The following is a 17,707-nucleotide window of genomic DNA, read 5'->3' as shown; positions in this document are numbered from 1 at the left end:
TGACCATCATTCAAGGCACCCCTAGGTGCCACGGCACACTGGTTGAAAACCACTGGGTTGCTTAGTTGAACCCACACTCAAGGCACTCGCATTTCTTATTACTGCTGCCAATGAAGACCAGTCTGGCCATTCGCTTGGCAATCGGGCAGCCATCTTGCAGGCCTGAGGAGAACTTAGTGTCCCTCAGCCTTAATTACTAATGCTGCTGGCAGTGGAGGCTAATAATATGGCCAATCCCTCAGCAAAAGAGCGGCCATTTTGTAGGCCTGAGGGAAGCCTTGCACTTCCTATCCTTTATTATCGATGGTCCTGGCAATGGAAGATGATAGGCTGTTCCCTCAGCTATGGATAACCCATCATGTAGACTTGAGGAAAGCTTAGCCGTCATTAACTTTGGTGCTGGAAACGGAGGCTTTCCCTCTGCTTCAGGGCAGCCATCTTGTAGGCTTGGAGAGAGCCTAGGCTCTCATTATCGATGGTGCTGGTTGATTTGGTGGGCATACTCTTGAGTAGGTCTGGTGAAATTACTGGGCCTGAGTTATTTGTGTTTGTGGGTCTGCAATGGGTAAGACAAACACTACCCTTAGTCTTTCCCTTGACCACAGGGTGGCCATTTTGTAGGCCTGAGGAGAGTCTGGCGCTCGCTGGCCATTGTTGCTCACACTGCTGACATGAGGGCTGCCACCTAGAGCAGTAAAAGCAACCACGTTTTTAGCTTTGCAAGCCTCCTGTGCCAGCCAGCCTCAATCCTCGGGCATCGCTCTGGCTGTGTGTTGCCAAGCAGCAACCAAATGCTTCTCGCTGGCAGGGATGATGGAGGATTCTGTTGGCAAGAGAAGCGGGAATTGGCCCTGTTGGCGTTTTTGTCCCACAACAGGAATAAAAATCAAACCAGCAGATGTAATCAGTATCAATCCAGCGAATACAATCAGTTGTTGGGTGTTTTTTAAAGCCTCCAACCAATGCGTAATTAATGTGTTTTTAAAAAAATAATCAAAAAAACACAACATCATTATTTTAAGACTTCCTTTACATTGAAATTAGACCTCAGGCCTTACTACTTTGAGATCTTCATTTTTTTAAAAAAAAATTCTTTACAGTCGAGCGATATGTGTTTAGAATGTTGATGTGAGTTTTAATCTGTTTTTATTGCCGTTTTAACTTTTCAAATGCCCTAAATTATTGTTGTTGGTTTTTTCCTATTGATAATGTTATCGTTTTATCTTTTTCGTAAAGCCCCTTGAGGCTTTTATTCTTTCTTTCTTTCACAATCAAGCGGTGTACTGTATAAATTTTATAAAATAAATAAATAAATACAAGCTTTATGAACTGAAATAAATAAACGGATGGGCCACTCCTTCCGTTAAACTCACAGTTTATGTAAACAATCTACATAGATTGCATAAATAACCAAACAAACCACACTAAATGGCGGGCAGCGGGACGAACGGCGTAGCAGGAACCGAACCGCAGCGGAACGGAAAGAGCGTGGATTGCGAGGAGAACGGAAATCTTATTGTGTGTCTGCTTGTTGAGAACGTCGGCTGCGCACATGCGTGGCCTTGATGTGTGGCAGCCGACATGTGGCTATTCAATGCAGGAATTGTGCTGCAGAGAGCGAGGCTCAGGATCAGGCCTCTTTCATGTGTGTAGGGCCGGAAAGTCCTCTGGCGTGGCGGCGTTTCTTCCGCACCCGCCACCTCGACCGCAGCCCTGCCGAGGGCTGAGGCGGGGGCAGGCGAAGCCTTTAATTAAAAGGAGCGCCGAGGGGGCACTGCAGGCCTCTCGGCAGAGCCGATTCCAAGAGAGATGATTTATAGCGCGGTGGATGAGCGAGAAGAATTGGCGGCGTGCGGGGGGTGGGAGATAGGGAGATTTCGACAGTCCTAGATTCCTGGCTGCCTGCTGAAGATAAGCATTTCCTCTTATAAAAGAAACGGGGAGGCAGGAAAGAGGGGGAAGGAAAGAAAGAAAGAGCAGAAGGGGAGAAAATGGTCAGGCAGCTGGAACCAGGATGGGTTCCGCATGGGGAGAGGGGCTGGAAGGTGCAGGACAATGTTGTGTAGTGGTTAATAATAATAATAATAATAATAATTTATTATTTATACCCCGCCCATCTGGCTGAGTTTCCCCAGCCACTCTGGGTGGCTCCCAATCAAGTGTTAAAAACATTACAGCGTTAAATATTAAAAACTTCCCTGAACAGGGCTGCCTGTTCTGAATGTCTGGTAGTTGTTTATCTCTTTGACATCTGATGAGAGGGTGTTCCACAGGGCGGGCGCCACTACCGAGAAGGCCCTCTGTCTGGTTCCCTGTAGCCTCACTTCTCGCAATGAGGGAACCGCCAGAAGGCCCTCGGCGCTGGACTTCAGTGTCCGGGCTGAATGATGAGGGTGGAGACGCTCCTTCAGGTCTACTGGGCCGAGGCCGTTTAGGGCTTTAAAGGTCAACACCAACACTTTGAATTGTGCTCGGAAACGTACTGGGAACCAATGCAGATCTCTCAGAACCGGTGTTATGTGGTCCCGGCGGCCACTCCCAGTCACCAGTCTAGAGGTGGATTAGGACCAGGGAGACCTCAGGTTCAAATTCCACCCTAAACACTTACAGTTCCATAAAGCATTAACTGAACCACTTTGAGCTGGTTGTGCTCTATCCCCCGCTCCCTTGTTCTCTTTCTTTCTTTCTTTCTTTCTTTCTTTCTTTCTCTTTCTTTCTCTCCCTCTCTTTCTCTCGTTCTCAGCTGCAACCTCCCCTGCAAGGTTGTGAGGATAAATGGAAAGGTGGGAAAGAACCTTTAGAGTTGATGATGATGATGATGATGTTGACTCTCCCACCACCCTTAGGTCCCAGGGTGGGTTACAACATTCAAACACAACCTTTAAAAAAAAAACAGTTTAAAAGAACTTACAACCACAAAAATAAACTGGGTTGTCAAGATGCCCTCAGGGCATTTGTACTGAAAGGTGGGGTTATGGGAAAATAAAAGATATTCTCAAATTTAATAGAGGCGAATATTTCAATGTGTAGTCTCCTAGCATGTGTGTGCTGAGATTGTTTGAGAAACTGGATGTTGTTGAGACTTGGGTTTCCTGTTTTGTTTTCATAAAAGAAAAAGAAAATTCCCCAAACAAGCAGGATATGTAAAGTGCTGAGTTTGGAAAAATTCACACCGAACGTTTAAAAAATAAATAGACAAACCTAAAATTTCTAAGTGTGCTGTGAAATCAAGAGTTGGACTGTGCACTTTCAGGTTTAGTTATTTGCAAACGGCGCTAGGTTTTGAATTTGCGGGACAAATGAAGGCCTTAAGCGTATAAAAGCCATGGATTGGGCTGTGTATACAAAAAGAGATTTGTGCCCTCAGCAGCATATCTTCGAGACAGTCCTCCTGAACTTGTGTCAACGCCTCCATCTTTCTAGGGCTTCATTCACACATCACTTCATTCCATTTCTCTGTTTCCCTGTTAATTTCCACATTACATTTGAGCTTCCTCCATGCGAGAAATGTGAGCTGAAAAACCAATGGAATATGGCACACATGTTTAGCGCTCATTTCCATCTTATTTGATTCCCAGGGGGCAGGGATAACGTTTCCAGCCCTCTTAACCTTGGAAAATATGTCAGACTCAAGTGACAAAATTTGGGGTGGTTCCAGCATGCAGTTCTTTTTTGCCATCATCATGGGGGAATTGTGTGGGGAATGGACGCATGCATTTGCGGAAAGGGCGAAGGAAAGGGGACGTTGTCCTGTGACGTTCATCGCTGTAGCACCACGTCCTCTGGCCTGAATAACATTTAGCACGGCAGGCCAATATTTAGGTCAAAAAACCACCATTCCATTCCATAACATAACAGGTACTGCCCATGGTTGGAAAAGGGAAACAGAAGCGCTGGAATTATAATCAGGAAAAATCTAACCCAATATTCCCCACCTCTGGCTGCACCCTAGGACATCCTGGAGAACGAGAGCATCACCTTGGACTGGATGTTCCGCTATTCGCTCACCAGTGACATCGTCAAGGTAATTTTAAGAATGCCTCCATCTGCCTCTGGGAAGCCCACAAGCAGGGCATGAGCATGGCCATCTCTCCTTCTCCCAGCAACTGGTGCCCAGCGCTTGTCAGGTCTCGGCGTAGCTTCAAGAAGGGCTGCCGCTGGGGTCCAGTTGAGGGGCAGGCAGGCGAAATTCAGGAGGGCGGTGGATGCTAGCCACTCACACCTTAAAACCGCGACCAGACTATTTTGAACGGTCATGGCTCCCCCGCAAGGAATTATGGGAACCGCCCTACACAAAGGATGCTGAGAGCTGTCAGGAGACTCCCATTCCCCTTGCAGAGCTACAATTCCCAGTGTTTCCAGTGAAGGGTTGATGGTTAAGCCACTCTGGGAATTGTAGCTCTGCGAGGGGAATGGGAAGCTGGCGTGCGAAGCCTTCCGTTGTCCTTTCCCCTCAACATCTGGTACTCATCCTGCCTCTGAACGTGAGGGAGGTTACTAGCGGCTATCTCTGCACCAGACCAAAGGGCCAAAATGTCACGAAATGAAGGAAATCCGTGATTTCCCAAGCTTTCTATTTTTAAGTTGAACGCAAACCCTCCTGCTGTGGGGCAAGGGAGGGAGCAGGGGTTGAACCCGTTCTCCCCATTCCATTTCCCTGATCTAAATTTCACACACACACTCATCCTGCAAACATACAGACTCTCCAAATCTCATTTTCTGTACTGGGGGAAACCTACAGATCACCATGCCTTTTTCTCAGGGAGGGCCGCAGCATCTGTGGGGAGCTGTTTTTCAGTAGGAAAATAGCGAAAGAATACCTGTTGGGACTGGTAGGGCAGAAGGCAGGGAGGCCAACAGTAGGTGGCGCCAGAGCAATGAATGAAAGACAGAGCCAACGAATTCTAGTATTGTCCCCATCCTCTTCCTCCCTGCTGAGTTCTGCAAGGGGCAAGATTGAGAATAAGGAGGAAGCTGAGAGGCAGGGCCACCCCCATAGACGGTAGCAAGTAAGGAGGGGGCCAGGGGGCAGGGCTGGCTGAAGGCAGAGGTCAGTGGGGCAGTTGACCCTAATGGACCAGCCGCCACTGAGCTAAGCCAGCTGGGGATGATGGTAATTGTAAACCAACAACATCTGGGGAATAGAGATGGAGAATGTTTCAGTTTAGGTTCAAAGGAGAACCTACTTAATTCACACTTTTTGGAACAGCACCTGAACTTTCCTACAAAATATTGCAGTCCAGTTCTCCAAGCAAACTGTAGGAAAATGCATATGTGGGAAGCAGCCGTTTCTGTGTGGCTGTTCCCATATTGTGGAATTGCCTCCCAAGACAGGTCAGGCAGGCTCTCTCTCTCTGTGTTAGCCTTCCACCGGCAGGCTAAGACCTTAATGTCCAGACAGGCCTTTGGAAACTCAGGGAGCAGATGATGCTGATCACTGGGCTGCTGTCAGGGCAAACTGCATTTTAATTGCTGGGTCTAAATGTCTTCTGATGTATTGCAATTATTCTCTTAGCTAGTTCGTTTTTATTACCTTGCATTTTATAATGTTGTTTTTAAATGTAAGCCACCCAGCTTGAGAGAAAGGCAGATTATAAATACTATGCACATATTAGAGAGAATAAAATACAGAAGTGCATCATATCGAGGGAAGTTGTTTTGCAAGAAAAGTGTGTAAAACAGGGGAAACTGCTTACAAATCTGTGTACGTTAGGATGCATTTGCATTGAAAGGCTGAGGAATTTCCATTAAGAGACACTTTGCAAACTGATGCAGAAATGTGGAGAATTTAAGACTGGAAAAGATGAAGAAAAGAGAGAAAGGGAAAGTGATGGATTTGCCCGTCCCTAGATTTCGGACTGAAGGTAGAAGACCTAGCTCAGTCGCAAAATAGATCAGTCTGTAGAGCCTGAGATTCTTAATCTCAGGGTTGTGGGTTTGAGCTCCATGTTGAGTGAAAGATTCTTTCATTGCAAGGGGTTGAACTAGATGACCCCGTGGACCCTTCCATCTCTACTATTCTATGATTTTAAATAAGTGTAACACAAAATGCCCATGCAAGATCTGCACTCCTCATACAGTGGTACCTCGGGTTACATACGCTTCAGGTTACATACGCTTCAGGTTACAGACTCCGCTAACCCAGAAATAGTACATTGGGTTAAGAACTTTGCTTCAGGATGAGAACAGAAATCGTGCTCCGGCAGTGCGGCGGCAGCGCAAGGCCCCGTTAGCTAAAGTGGTGCTTCAGGTTAAGAACAGTTTCAGGTTAAGAACGGACCTCCGTAACGAATTAAGTACTTAACACGAGGTACCACTGTACTTAGCAGAGTGGGCCTGCTGCCCCACGCAAGCCTCAGGGCTCTTAGACCTCTCTCTCTCCCTCCACTCCAATGTTTCCCCCCCTATTCCTCCAACCAGGGGATGCTTTTCCTCCACAACAGCGTGATAAGCTACCATGGCAACCTGAAGTCCTCCAACTGCGTGGTGGACAGTCGCTTCGTGTTGAAGATCACGGACTACGGGCTGGAGAGCTTCCGTCAGGCGCCCGAGACGGATGATTCCCACGCGCTGTTTGCCAGTGAGGGATACGGCTGGGAGGGGAGGGGTCAGGTGTGGGGGGTTAGGGTTTCTGAAATTCTTATTTTTATTAACAAAATGTAGATATCACTTGATTGTAAGTGTGGGGGGTGGGGCTGGGAGGGGAGATCAAAGCGGTTTTTAAGAAGGAAACATAAAAACAGGTATTTTAAAAGCATCTGGGAAAATTATCAAGTAATAAACAATTAACTTTTAAAATCATCAGTAAGCTAAGAAGAGATTAAAAATGCACATTGGCATTCTGTAAGCCTGGATAGGCCAACCCTAACATCAAAATGATTTCAGACCCTCCCAGTCTCCCTATTTTCCAGGGACAGTCTCAGATTTACAGAAGCTGTCCTGGTTTCTGATTTGATCCTGGAATGTCCCACTTTTCCTTAAGATGTTCCTATTTACATCAGTGAAATGTTGGCGGGTATGGAGTTATGTGACCTATGAGCCAAGGAGACAAGTAACTGTACAACCTTTAGAAGACGTTTGAGGCACCCCTGTATAGAGAAGTTTTTAAATGTTTTATCATGTTTTTATATACTGTATGTTGGAAGCTGCCCAGAGTGGCTGGGGCAACCCAGTCAGATGGATGGGATATTAATAATAAAATTGTTTTGCTGTTGTTGTTGAATAGGAAGTCTCTATTTTCATCAGAGAAATGTTGGAGGGTGTGAGCTTTTAAGTAGGTACCAAAGTCAGTAAGGCAAAGAAGGTCCCTGCATGATGTCAATAGGCAGGGAGTTCCAAAGTGCAGGTGGCGCCGCAGTGAAAAATTGATTTCTTACAAGTGTGTTGCCTGTAGCAGATCCACGTGGTCAAGTGGACACATATGGTGTAAGGTGATCCTGCAATTTGTATGCAGTGTTACTAGGCCCATGGAAACTGGTCCATTATCTTCATCAGGTCTGTGCTGAGAAGGATTTAGCCCATACCTTTTGATGCTTGAAAAGCAATGTGACCCTTTGTAACTGTCCTGGCTCAAAGGCCTGTGGCCTTTGGCCTCCCCAGGCTTACCATGGGTCCCCTTCCAGGCAAAGATGATAGCGACTGACTCCCGCTCCCTTGCCCTGCTTGACTCTGCTTCTCCCCACCCCTTTTCCCCTTAGAGAAACTCTGGACAGCCCCCGAGCTCCTGCGCATGGAGTCAAACCCATTTCTGGGCACCCAGAAAGGCGACGTCTACAGCTTCGGGATCATCCTGCAGGAGATTGCCCTGCGGAACAGCGTCTTCTACGTGGAAGGCATAGATCTGAGCCCCAAAGGTAAGAAATTGGGTGAACGGAAAATGCCAATTTCTCCTCCAGGTCACTGCCAAGGTGCAGGAAGCTCCAGATGTCATTGGACTCCAATTCCCATCAGCCCTTGCAAGCATGGCCAATGTGTTGATGGGAGCTGTTGTTCAGCAACCTCTGGAGGGCTGCAGGTTCCCCATACCTCTGACTTTTGGGATCCAGCCACATTCCTCCACAGCTTCCCCTGCGCAACTGGTAAAGAAGTTGTTTTACACACTTTTCCAGTGTACTGTATTTGCTTCATAAAATGTTGAGGGTTGTTTCTTTCAATCAAGCGATATATACATTATAAAGAAAGATGAAACAACAAAATCACCAGTAAGAAAAATTAGCCATAATTTGAGACTTTCAAGGGACGCGGGTGGCGCTGTGGGTTAAACCACAGAGCCTAGGACTTGCCAATCAGAAGGTCGGTGGTTCGAATCCCCGCGACGGGGTGAGCTCCCGTTGCTCGGTCCAAGCTCCTGCCAACCTAGCAGTTCGAAAGCATGTAGTACAAGTAGATAAATAGGTACCACTCTGGCGGGAAGGTAAACATTGTTTCCGTGCGCTGCTCTGGTTTACCAGAAGCGGCTTAGTCATGCTGGCCACATGACTCGGAAGCTGTACGCCGGCTCCCTCGGCCAGTAAAGTGAGATGAGCACCACAACCCCAGAGTCAGCCACGACTGGACCTAATGGTCAGGGGTCCCTTTACCTAAGACTTTCAAAAGTAATAGTAGTAGTAATCAGTGCTTTTTTTCTTTAAAATGTTTAGGAGTACTCTCATTTTGACTCAAGAAAATCACCATTTTATAGCTTAAATCAGGAAAAATAAATACAGTAAATGGGCAAAAGTACAAAGATCCACAGTATGTTTAGGAGTATGCATACCCCTGCATCCCCCCCAGAAAAAAAGCACTGATAATAATGATGATGATGATGATGATGATGATGATGATGATTTGTACACTGCCCATCCGACTTGGTTGCCCCAGCCGCCGGGGGCGTCTTCCAGCATGTATAAAAACACAGTAAAACATTAAATCTTAAAAAAACAATATGTGAAAGCTTGCATCAATTTTCTGAACATCTGGGTAGGCTTGTCTAAACAAAAACGTTTTCAGCAGGCAGTGAAGAGTGCAGTGAAGGGAGCCTGTCCGGTAACAATAGGCAGGGAATTCCAAAGTGCAGGTGCTGCCACATTAAAATGTCTCTTTCTTACCCATGCACATGTCCCCTGACTATAATTTCTTTTCGGTCCCCCTCTCCCCTGCCCGTGTGCCGTTTTCAGAAATTATCGAGCGAGTAAAGAGCAGCGAGCGCCCCCCCTTCCGCCCCTCGGTGAACTTGCCGTCCAACCTCGAGGAGGTGGTCTTACTGATGCAGCGGTGCTGGGCCGAAGACCCCCAGGAACGCCCCGACTTCCACCACATCAAAGGCATGCTGCGGAAATTTGACAGGTACGCGCCCTCACTGCATCCCTCCCCACAAGCACCACCTGAGAGGCGGCCGTCGTTACCTGTTTTCACCCCAGTGTGCACAGGCGCCTTTTCAGAAAGGAGCTGTGTGATTAAATTCATCATTCCACCCTGATGAAAAGCGGGAAGGCGCAGCCCGAACACCAGGGCATTTACCTGGAAATGTGAAGGAGGGGCTTATGGCGGGAGTATGCAGCATGCGGCCCTTGACCTGATTTCCTGCGGCCCTCAGCAATCTCTGAGAACAGTGTTGTAAACTGTTACGGCTAAAATCTGAGTGCGGGGCTACTCTGCCACCCAGCTCATCGGACTAAGTCCGTGGGTCCCTGCGGAAGAAAATGAGCTCAGCCGGAGACAGGAGCAAGATGCGGAGATCCAAGGTTTATTGCGCAACAGGTTCAAGGCGAGATTGAACAGCGAGAAAGGGGTGACATGAACTTTTGAAACTCCCTCCATGTCCCAGAATACAGTGCAAAATACATCCCAGTTACATCATGAATACATTAAGGAGAGGTTGGGTTACACCAGATTAACATATGGAGGAGGGAGGGGGGAATATGCAGAGCTGGAGATATGCGAAGATAAGAGCTTCCTGAGTGCCGGTGATGGGAAGACAATGGTCCATGTATGCATAGTCTGCCACCTGGCATTGCCCGGAGGAAAGGCTTGGCAGAGCACCTTACTTGAGGGATTCTGGAGGACAGGGGAGGTGTCATAAAGTCCTAGAGAAATTGAGCAAATTGGCACGTTGATTTTCTATGGATTTTATAGATTTTAGTCCCTTTTGACATTGACAATTGGGAATAAATGGATATATTGTAGCGAAGAAGAAGGTGAAGAAGACATGCCCCCCCCTTCCGTAACAAAACAAAAATTGCCCTTTTCCCTTATGGGGTATCCAAGAGCCCATTACGTAGGACATGTAAGAGTCCTTACATAGGTTCCCTATTGGTAGGAGAGACTAACAGAGGCCAACCAGAGAATATTGAGAAGCAAAGCAGCTAGTAAGCTTGATCTTTATTGATCTGTTGCAACAGGGTGCTCCCCTCACCCACAGGAGAGGAGGAGGAACCCCGAAAAATGGTGTGCAAGGCCTTATAAAGACTTTTGAAATTGCCACCCGGTAGATCAAGACCACCCCCAGAAACATCATACATACATCACAGAAGGGGTGTAACCTAAGACCACCCCTCAGATACATCATACCTACATCACAGAAAAGGTGGTCTTAAAACAGAAATTTGAATGTTGTTTTTCTCCTGTCATTGTTTATCTCCTGTCTGGCAGGTTACTTGATTGGATTGCCCAGGGAGCCTGGGCAGTCTTTTGTAATGATAAATATTTAGTTCCTGGGCCAGGTCGCAGGCTCACACCCTATTCATATCTTAAATGTGCCCTTAAGACAGGATTTGTGAGGAAAGAGACAATGGGGAGGTTTCCCACTTTGATCTTGTAGAGAAAACATTTACTCAGTTTAGGAATCAAAATGGTTCCAGGTTGGTCTTCCTGTGCTGATCTATGTACGTGCTTGGTTGGTACACTTATGAACATTACCATATATCTAAGACCATAAAATTCCTATCACAACAGTGAAGGGTTGTAGCTGATGCTAGTACTACTCAGAGTGGACCCATTGAAATGAAGGCCCTTTAACTTCTGTGGGCTTACTCTGAATGGAATTAGCATTGGATGCTACCCAAAATGTCCCCCTCCTCCTTCCAGCAAGGGCCCGGGACCTCTGGGGCCAAATGTGTCCTTCCAATCCTCTATAGCCCTCAGAACTGTCTGTAGGCCACCCCCCCTCTCCCCAGACCACGCCTCCCGGCACCCCTGCTTTGCACCCTCCTTGAGTGCTTCTGCTTAGCTGAAGGATGGAGAGAGGTTTGGGGATGTATGTGTGGAAACCTCAGTTTTCCCCACTGACTGACCCATTGGTCAGAAAACTGGGAGGCAGGAGTTGGTTTGCTTCTTAGGGTGTAGGATCCTGCCTCCGCAAAACAGAGGGACTAGAAACTTTGGTTTGTGTTTTCTTCTAAATGAAAGCTGGAAATGCAGAGAAGCGCCCCCCGGAATATCCTTGGCAGAGGTGTCGGCGGCCTAGAATCTTGGTTGCTTTAATCTTTGACTGTCTGTGTGGCAGGGGCAACAGCTGCAACCTCTTGGATACGTTATTGTCACGCATGGAGCAGTACGCCAACAACCTGGAGGAGCTGGTGGAGGAGCGCACACAGGCATACCTGGAGGAGAAGCGCAAGGCAGAGGCCCTGCTCTACCAGATTCTGCCCCAGTAAGTCTGCCCCACACCAGTCCTCTACCAGTATCTGTTAGCCATGCTCCTTCTGTGGAGCATCCATGTTCAGAAGTGGTATACCCAAGGGCCCAGCCAATCAGCGCTCTGCACAGCCGAGCTGTTTCCTGCCTTCCCCAAGGGCCCAGCCAATCAGCACACTGTGCAGCCTGGCTCCGTTCTTTGCCTACCACAAAGGCCCAGCCAATCAGCGCTCTGCGTGGCCCATCCAATCAGCACTCCACACAGCCCAGCAATTTAAAAAATGTTGTGGGAGCAGGTTTCCTTCGTGACTGATAACAAAGGGCAGCAAAACAGTCTGGTCTGTGCCCTAAACAAAAATAACTCGTGTTCTGCACAGGTCCCTGCTCTGAGCCCAATCTGCAAAAGAAGGCCTGTATATGCGATAGCTATACAGTGAGCCCCACTTCTCCAGTGGACACAAAATGAATCAGGTCTGCCTTCACTCCTAATTGTGGTTAATCAATCGGTATGTGGAAATGCAGTGATGTGCGTTACTTTCCCTCTGGTGCAGCTCAGTGGCGGAGCAGCTGAAACGCGGGGAGACGGTGCAAGCAGAGGCATTTGACAGCGTCACCATCTATTTCAGCGACATCGTGGGCTTCACTGCCCTGTCGGCAGAGAGCACCCCCATGCAGGTAAATGGGTTGGACCGAGGCAGTGGTTGCAGTTGCGGCGCCGAGAACAGGAGAAGGTGTTTCTAATAGGGACAACAGTTCTTTTCCAATCCTCATTTTTCCAGTCTTCAATTTTATTCTCCCCATTTCCACATCAATCTGCATTTTTTTAAACATATAGAGAAAGAGAGTGAGAGAGGACTTTGCATTTTCTTTTTCGTTTTGTTTTTCATTTAGAATAGTTTTTTTATTGTATTGTATTATGAAAAAGCTTCAATAAAATCTTATAATGACAGAATAAAAAATAAAAAGGGGCCTGCTACTACTTGCCAAGAGTATGCCCCTTTAAGAAGTGTTGCCACCCAATTCCATCCCTCTCAATCAAATGTTTTTTCTTTTCTTTTCTTTTCTTTTCTTTTCTTTTCTGTCACACTAAGTTACTCAACACTCTGGCCATAAGAGAGTGTATGCCTTTTCATACACAGTGCTTGCAAAATTCAGAAGTGTGAGAGTGACTCAAAGGATGGCTTTGTTTCGGTTTGTGTACTGTTTCAGAAAGTGGGAGTTAGGTAGGTTCACCTTGAAGTATGAACTGAATTAAACTACCCACCCACCCCATCCCCGCAATACCTAGTTACTGGTATCGTGTCAGGGACCCTGGGTTTCAAACTCTGAAACTGTTAGGCTGAGCTGATGGCCTGCTCTTGGGCGCCTGTGCACAGAAGGGGATGCAACATCAGCACCTGGGGTTCCCCAGAAGTGTGGAGTGTCCGGACTGGATAGGCAACCTGAGGTCTGAAGGTGGCATTTGCCCTTGACCTAATTTCATGTGGGTGGGGGCAGCATGCAGGGTGGGGGCAGTGGGAAGGGGGTGGGGTAGGGTGAGAAACAGATGCATCAATCCACTGGGTGAGGAGGGGAGAGGGGTAGCAGAAAACAGGGAATGAGACAGGGAGAGAGAAGAGCATGGCAGTTTGCAGGGTGGGGGGTTACCTTCTGCTGGATGCAGCACTGAATTTTTTTTTTGGGGGGGAGTTCCCCATCCCTCAGCTAGGCCTTGTAGAAGTACTAGGAGCCTGGTCTCCTGCCCTCGCTTGATCAACACAACAGGACCTCCTGCCTTTCTGCACTTTTGGCCCCAGCCTCATCCCTCGGTAGGCAGACAGGGAATCAATTAGGTAATCAACGGCTACCGAGCCTTGCCCTCACAGGTGCTGCGGCAACTCAGGTAACCAGGACAACGGCGGTTAGCTCACAGAGGTAACAAGGGAAAGGACGGTGGGTGACCAAAACAGCGAAGAACTGGGAGGCACCAATCACCGGGGAGACGAGCGTGTCATGGAGGTGACTGGGTTGAGCAGGAGGGGAACAAATGTTCAGGTAATCTGGGGTGACTGAAATTTTCAGAAACAGAGAGGAACTGAAATGGACAGTTGCCCATCCCTACTGAAAACAGATTCAATCACCAGCATCCCTCAAAAAGAATCCTGGGAACTGTTTGTTTAGAGGGCTTGGAATTATAGCTCTTTGAGGAGTAAACTACAGTTCCCAGAATTCTTAGGGGGATATGGTGTGTCCATAGCCACAGTGGCCAACCAGGCTCCTGTGGGAAGGCCCCAAGCAGGGCATGTAAAATCATACTTCATTTGAAGCTGCATAATCGAGAATCTTTTATCCCACCACCCTCCAACCTTAGCACAATGTAGACCCAGTCCTGTCATTAAGATCAATCCCCTATTATTTCCCATTCACAGGTTGTCGCTTTGCTCAACGACTTGTACACCTGCTTTGATGCCATCATTGATAACTTTGATGTCTACAAGGTGAGAGGTTCTTGGCCTGGCCAGCTTGAGGTTGCAGGGCAGCAGTGATGTGCAATGAAATTTTTTGTAGGGGAATGGTTAGGGCTAGAGGCATCAGCTTGTGAGGGAGACTGTGGAGTGGGGACGGACATCATGATGTCATTCATGTGAGCATCATGCCTCTCTAAACCAGGCAGAAGCTTCCTGGGCCTTGGTAAGGAGGTGTTAGGCTTTTATACTGTAATACTCTAATTTGCTGGGAACATCTAGGGGACTAGCCCACATGCCACTGCGGGGCAGGGAGAGTGATTGGGCAGGGAGGGGATAAGCAAATGGGTTTGGCCATGAAGTCAGCGGATCAGGTGACTGACCTGCAAGAGGGGGCATTTGATCTGTGTTGAGTGCACAGAAATGCTTCTCCCTTCCATGAATCTCTCTCCCTGCCACATCTGCCCAGGTGGAGACCATCGGCGATGCGTACATGGTTGTTTCGGGCCTACCGGTGCGCAACGGACGGCTGCATGCCCGTGAGATTTCCCGCATGTCGCTGGCGCTTCTTGAGACCGTCCGCAACTTCAAGATTCGCCATCGGCCGGACCAGCAGCTCAAACTGCGAATCGGGATCCACAGCGGTGAGAAATGAGTGGGAGCGTGAAAAGAGGGACCGCTTTAAGACACCTTGGTCACGGGCAGGACAGCCATGCTTGCTTCAACGCTGAGATGGCTTAGGCAAAAACAAACAAACCATGGTTTGTTGTGACATCTGATGTAGTGCTATGATTTGATAAACCATGGTTTTGAGAGCAGGTGGCAAAAAAACAACAATGGGGTATGAAGCTGGTTTGCAAACCACGGTTTAGGCAGTGTTTGGCTTTACATTCACACTTGGAGGTGTTGCTTCACCCTGGGAGGCTGATCTTGGGAATGAGTTCCTGGGATTCTTTGGGGAAGAGAGAAACAGGAATTGCAATGGAATACTTCCTTTTGCGTTTGTAACAAAAATGATATACAGTCGTACCTTGGTTGTCGAACGCCTTGGTACTCGTACATTTCGGCTCCCGAACGCCGCAAACCCGAAAGTGAGTGTTCTGGTTTGCAAATGTTTTTTGGAACCCAAACGTCTGACGTTGCTTCTGCAGCTCCCGATTGAGTGCAGCAGGAAGCTCCTGCAGCCAATTGGAAGCCGCGCCTTAGTTTTTGAACGTTTTCGGAAGTCAAATGGACTTCCAGAACGGATTCCGTTTGAAAACCAAGGTACGACTGTATGAGCGAATCAAAGGCTGGCTCGGTTGTCAGTGGGCTGGATAGGATGTAGCACGGTTTGATGAACCATGTTGGTTTGCACAATCTACAGTTCAGATTTGACCTTCCACGTATACAGTCAGAAGCATGGTTCACATGGTTTTGTCGTTAGGTCTGCACAAACTGATTTCCAGGGCGGAGAGGGCCTGATCCTGGCAATTCAGGGAAAAGTGGTGGGAGCGGCTGAGGCTGACCCATTTGGGTGAGGGGGCAGTGCCCCACCAGACTCAGCCTGTCTCCACCTGCCTGCCTTTCTGCCTAACAGCCAGTCTAGGGGGCGGGGGGGGGCGGCCTTGACTGGCAGCTTCCTCTTCCTCAGTCTCAGCAGGGAAGAAGATGCCTGTCATTGGCTCTGGTTCCTTCTGCTATTGGGCTCTTCTGCCCCACCAGTCTTAATGGGCAGTAGCCATCACTGGATGGGAGCTGAAAAGCTCCACACTCACATGTCTTCATCCCATGACCGCTGTGTTTTGCTCCCCAAGGCCCTGTCTGTGCCGGAGTTGTGGGTCTGAAGATGCCTCGCTACTGCCTCTTTGGGGACACAGTCAACACAGCCTCCCGCATGGAGTCCAACGGGGAAGGTGAGCTGCTATTTTGGGTGGGGTGGGAAGGGGCAGGCGACCTTTGATGGCTTCACGGGCCAGATCCTTTTCACCATCTAGCCCCCGCCCTGTCACACAACTGGGTGTTCTGAATTTGGATTTTGAGATGCTGCGCGCAGCTTCCCACCTCACCTTATTTTGCTCACCGATACGCTGTCACAGTGAAACTTTGGAACTTACTCATGCGGTGCTGGACGCCGACTGGGACGGCTTCAAAAGAGGCCCTCCCCACCTCACATGTATGCAAAGGTTTGGCTGAAACAGTGCAAACCCGCTAATTTCTGTCTGCACCTTCCAGCTCTGAAGATCCACTTGTCAGGAACCACCAAGTCCATCCTGGAGGAGTTTGGGTGCTTTGATCTGGAGCTCCGTGGGGATGTGGAGATGAAGGTGAGGAACTTGGCAAAGTTCTTCTGTTAACCTTTGCCTTTTCATCTTTAAAGCTTGAGACCAGTCCGGGTACCCCAATATAGCCTAAACGGGCACCAGCCGCCACTGAGTGTATGTGTGCGCCAGATTTCTGTTCTTTGCCCGTGGGGACATCGTGGTGGGTTTGGTGTCTGATGTCTGAACAGCCCTCCTGTCTCATCTCTCCAGGGGAAGGGCAAACTCCGGACCTACTGGCTGTTGGGGGAGCGTGTGAGCAGTACACGGGGCTGAAGAGTTGCGGCCTTCCTCCGGGATTCCCAGGAGATCTCCTAACCCTCCTGCTTTCCTGAAGGCGGGTACGTCCGTCGTCTCTGCCCTGCCACCAAAGACCCTCTGTTTTCAGGGCACCCTCCGGGGGTCAGGGGGATCCCGGACTGAGCCCCCAGGACCCTACTCCCTTGGAGAACTCCCACCCTTCTCCACCTCGGGCCTTTTGAGCAGGTCAGCTGCTCTGACCCAGCTCTGAGCCCCCAAAGACTGGACAGTGCACCTGTGGCCTGGAGCAGCCATCGCTACGGATGTGTGTCCCCTGTCTCCTTTTTCCCCGTTTCACATCAGCTCCCTGTTGACCACGTCAACCAGACATAGGTGGGGTCCTTCACGATGCCTGGTAGACTCAACAAACTGCACCAGCCCTTCCCTCTGTGTAAGCTGGTTGGACATCTGACGCTCCTTTGTGAATTTGGCATCTGGAGCGAGGACGTCTGAGCATCTCGCAAGACCTCGTGCCTGTATATGACCCGCTGCTGATTTCACACCCCGCCCCCTGAAAAAAGCTCTAGCTTTATAATAAAATGAATGTATGCGTCACTCTCTGCCTTCCCTGAATAACAAGACGCGATCTGTAGAACCGTATTGAAAGTCCTTCCTCCGATGATGATCTCTCCGCCTCCCGCACCCCCGGATACATATAATCTGGTTGTGATGACTTTGTCGCGGAGGGGGAATGGCACTCTGCACATGCTCAGAGGCACTTGTTATTGCTACCTCGCATATCGCTGGGAGTGAAAATAGACTATATTGTTAAAACGGGGCGTTTGTGTGCATTTGTTGAGAGAGAGATAGGGAGGTATGGTTTCTGGAGCGAGTTATGTTAAGCAAGTTATGAAAAGCAGAGGTGGGGAGAGAAACGAGGGGAGGGTTGTTTTGTTTTTTGGCTTAACCCTTTCTGCACGCACATTATGGCAAAAAAACCACCTTCCAGATGCTTTTTGCGTTGGAGGAAAAGCTGTTGTTGACACAAATACCAGCTTCCATCCCTAGCAATGACCATTTAGAAAGAGAGAGTGAGAGTTCATCAGGGCT

General features: G+C 48.6%; 1 protein-coding gene across 2 annotated transcripts in view; it reads left to right on the top strand.

Moving 5' to 3' along the window:
• Window positions 1–17,212, top strand: part of NPR1 (natriuretic peptide receptor 1) — a 59,328-nt gene extending 42,116 nt beyond the window's left edge. For both annotated transcript variants that reach the window (XM_053368681.1, XM_053368682.1), the window contains exons 12-22: window positions 3,953–4,024; window positions 6,421–6,580; window positions 7,698–7,853; window positions 9,156–9,324; window positions 11,483–11,629; window positions 12,165–12,288; window positions 14,022–14,090; window positions 14,527–14,701; window positions 15,854–15,952; window positions 16,272–16,363; window positions 16,571–17,212. In XM_053368681.1, coding sequence (XP_053224656.1) covers window positions 3,953–4,024; window positions 6,421–6,580; window positions 7,698–7,853; window positions 9,156–9,324; window positions 11,483–11,629; window positions 12,165–12,288; window positions 14,022–14,090; window positions 14,527–14,701; window positions 15,854–15,952; window positions 16,272–16,363; window positions 16,571–16,633 — 1,326 coding nt within the window. In that variant the 3' untranslated portion in view covers window positions 16,634–17,212. The remainder of the gene's footprint in view (window positions 1–3,952; window positions 4,025–6,420; window positions 6,581–7,697; window positions 7,854–9,155; window positions 9,325–11,482; window positions 11,630–12,164; window positions 12,289–14,021; window positions 14,091–14,526; window positions 14,702–15,853; window positions 15,953–16,271; window positions 16,364–16,570) is intronic.
• The last annotated feature ends 495 nt before the right edge of the window (window positions 17,213–17,707 follow it).

This window comes from Podarcis raffonei, chromosome 16, assembly GCF_027172205.1.
Source record: "Podarcis raffonei isolate rPodRaf1 chromosome 16, rPodRaf1.pri, whole genome shotgun sequence".
NCBI classification, from domain to species: Eukaryota; Metazoa; Chordata; class Lepidosauria; order Squamata; family Lacertidae; genus Podarcis; species Podarcis raffonei.
Note: the sequence above shows the minus strand (reverse complement) of the source record. Positions and strands in the feature narration are given on the sequence as shown.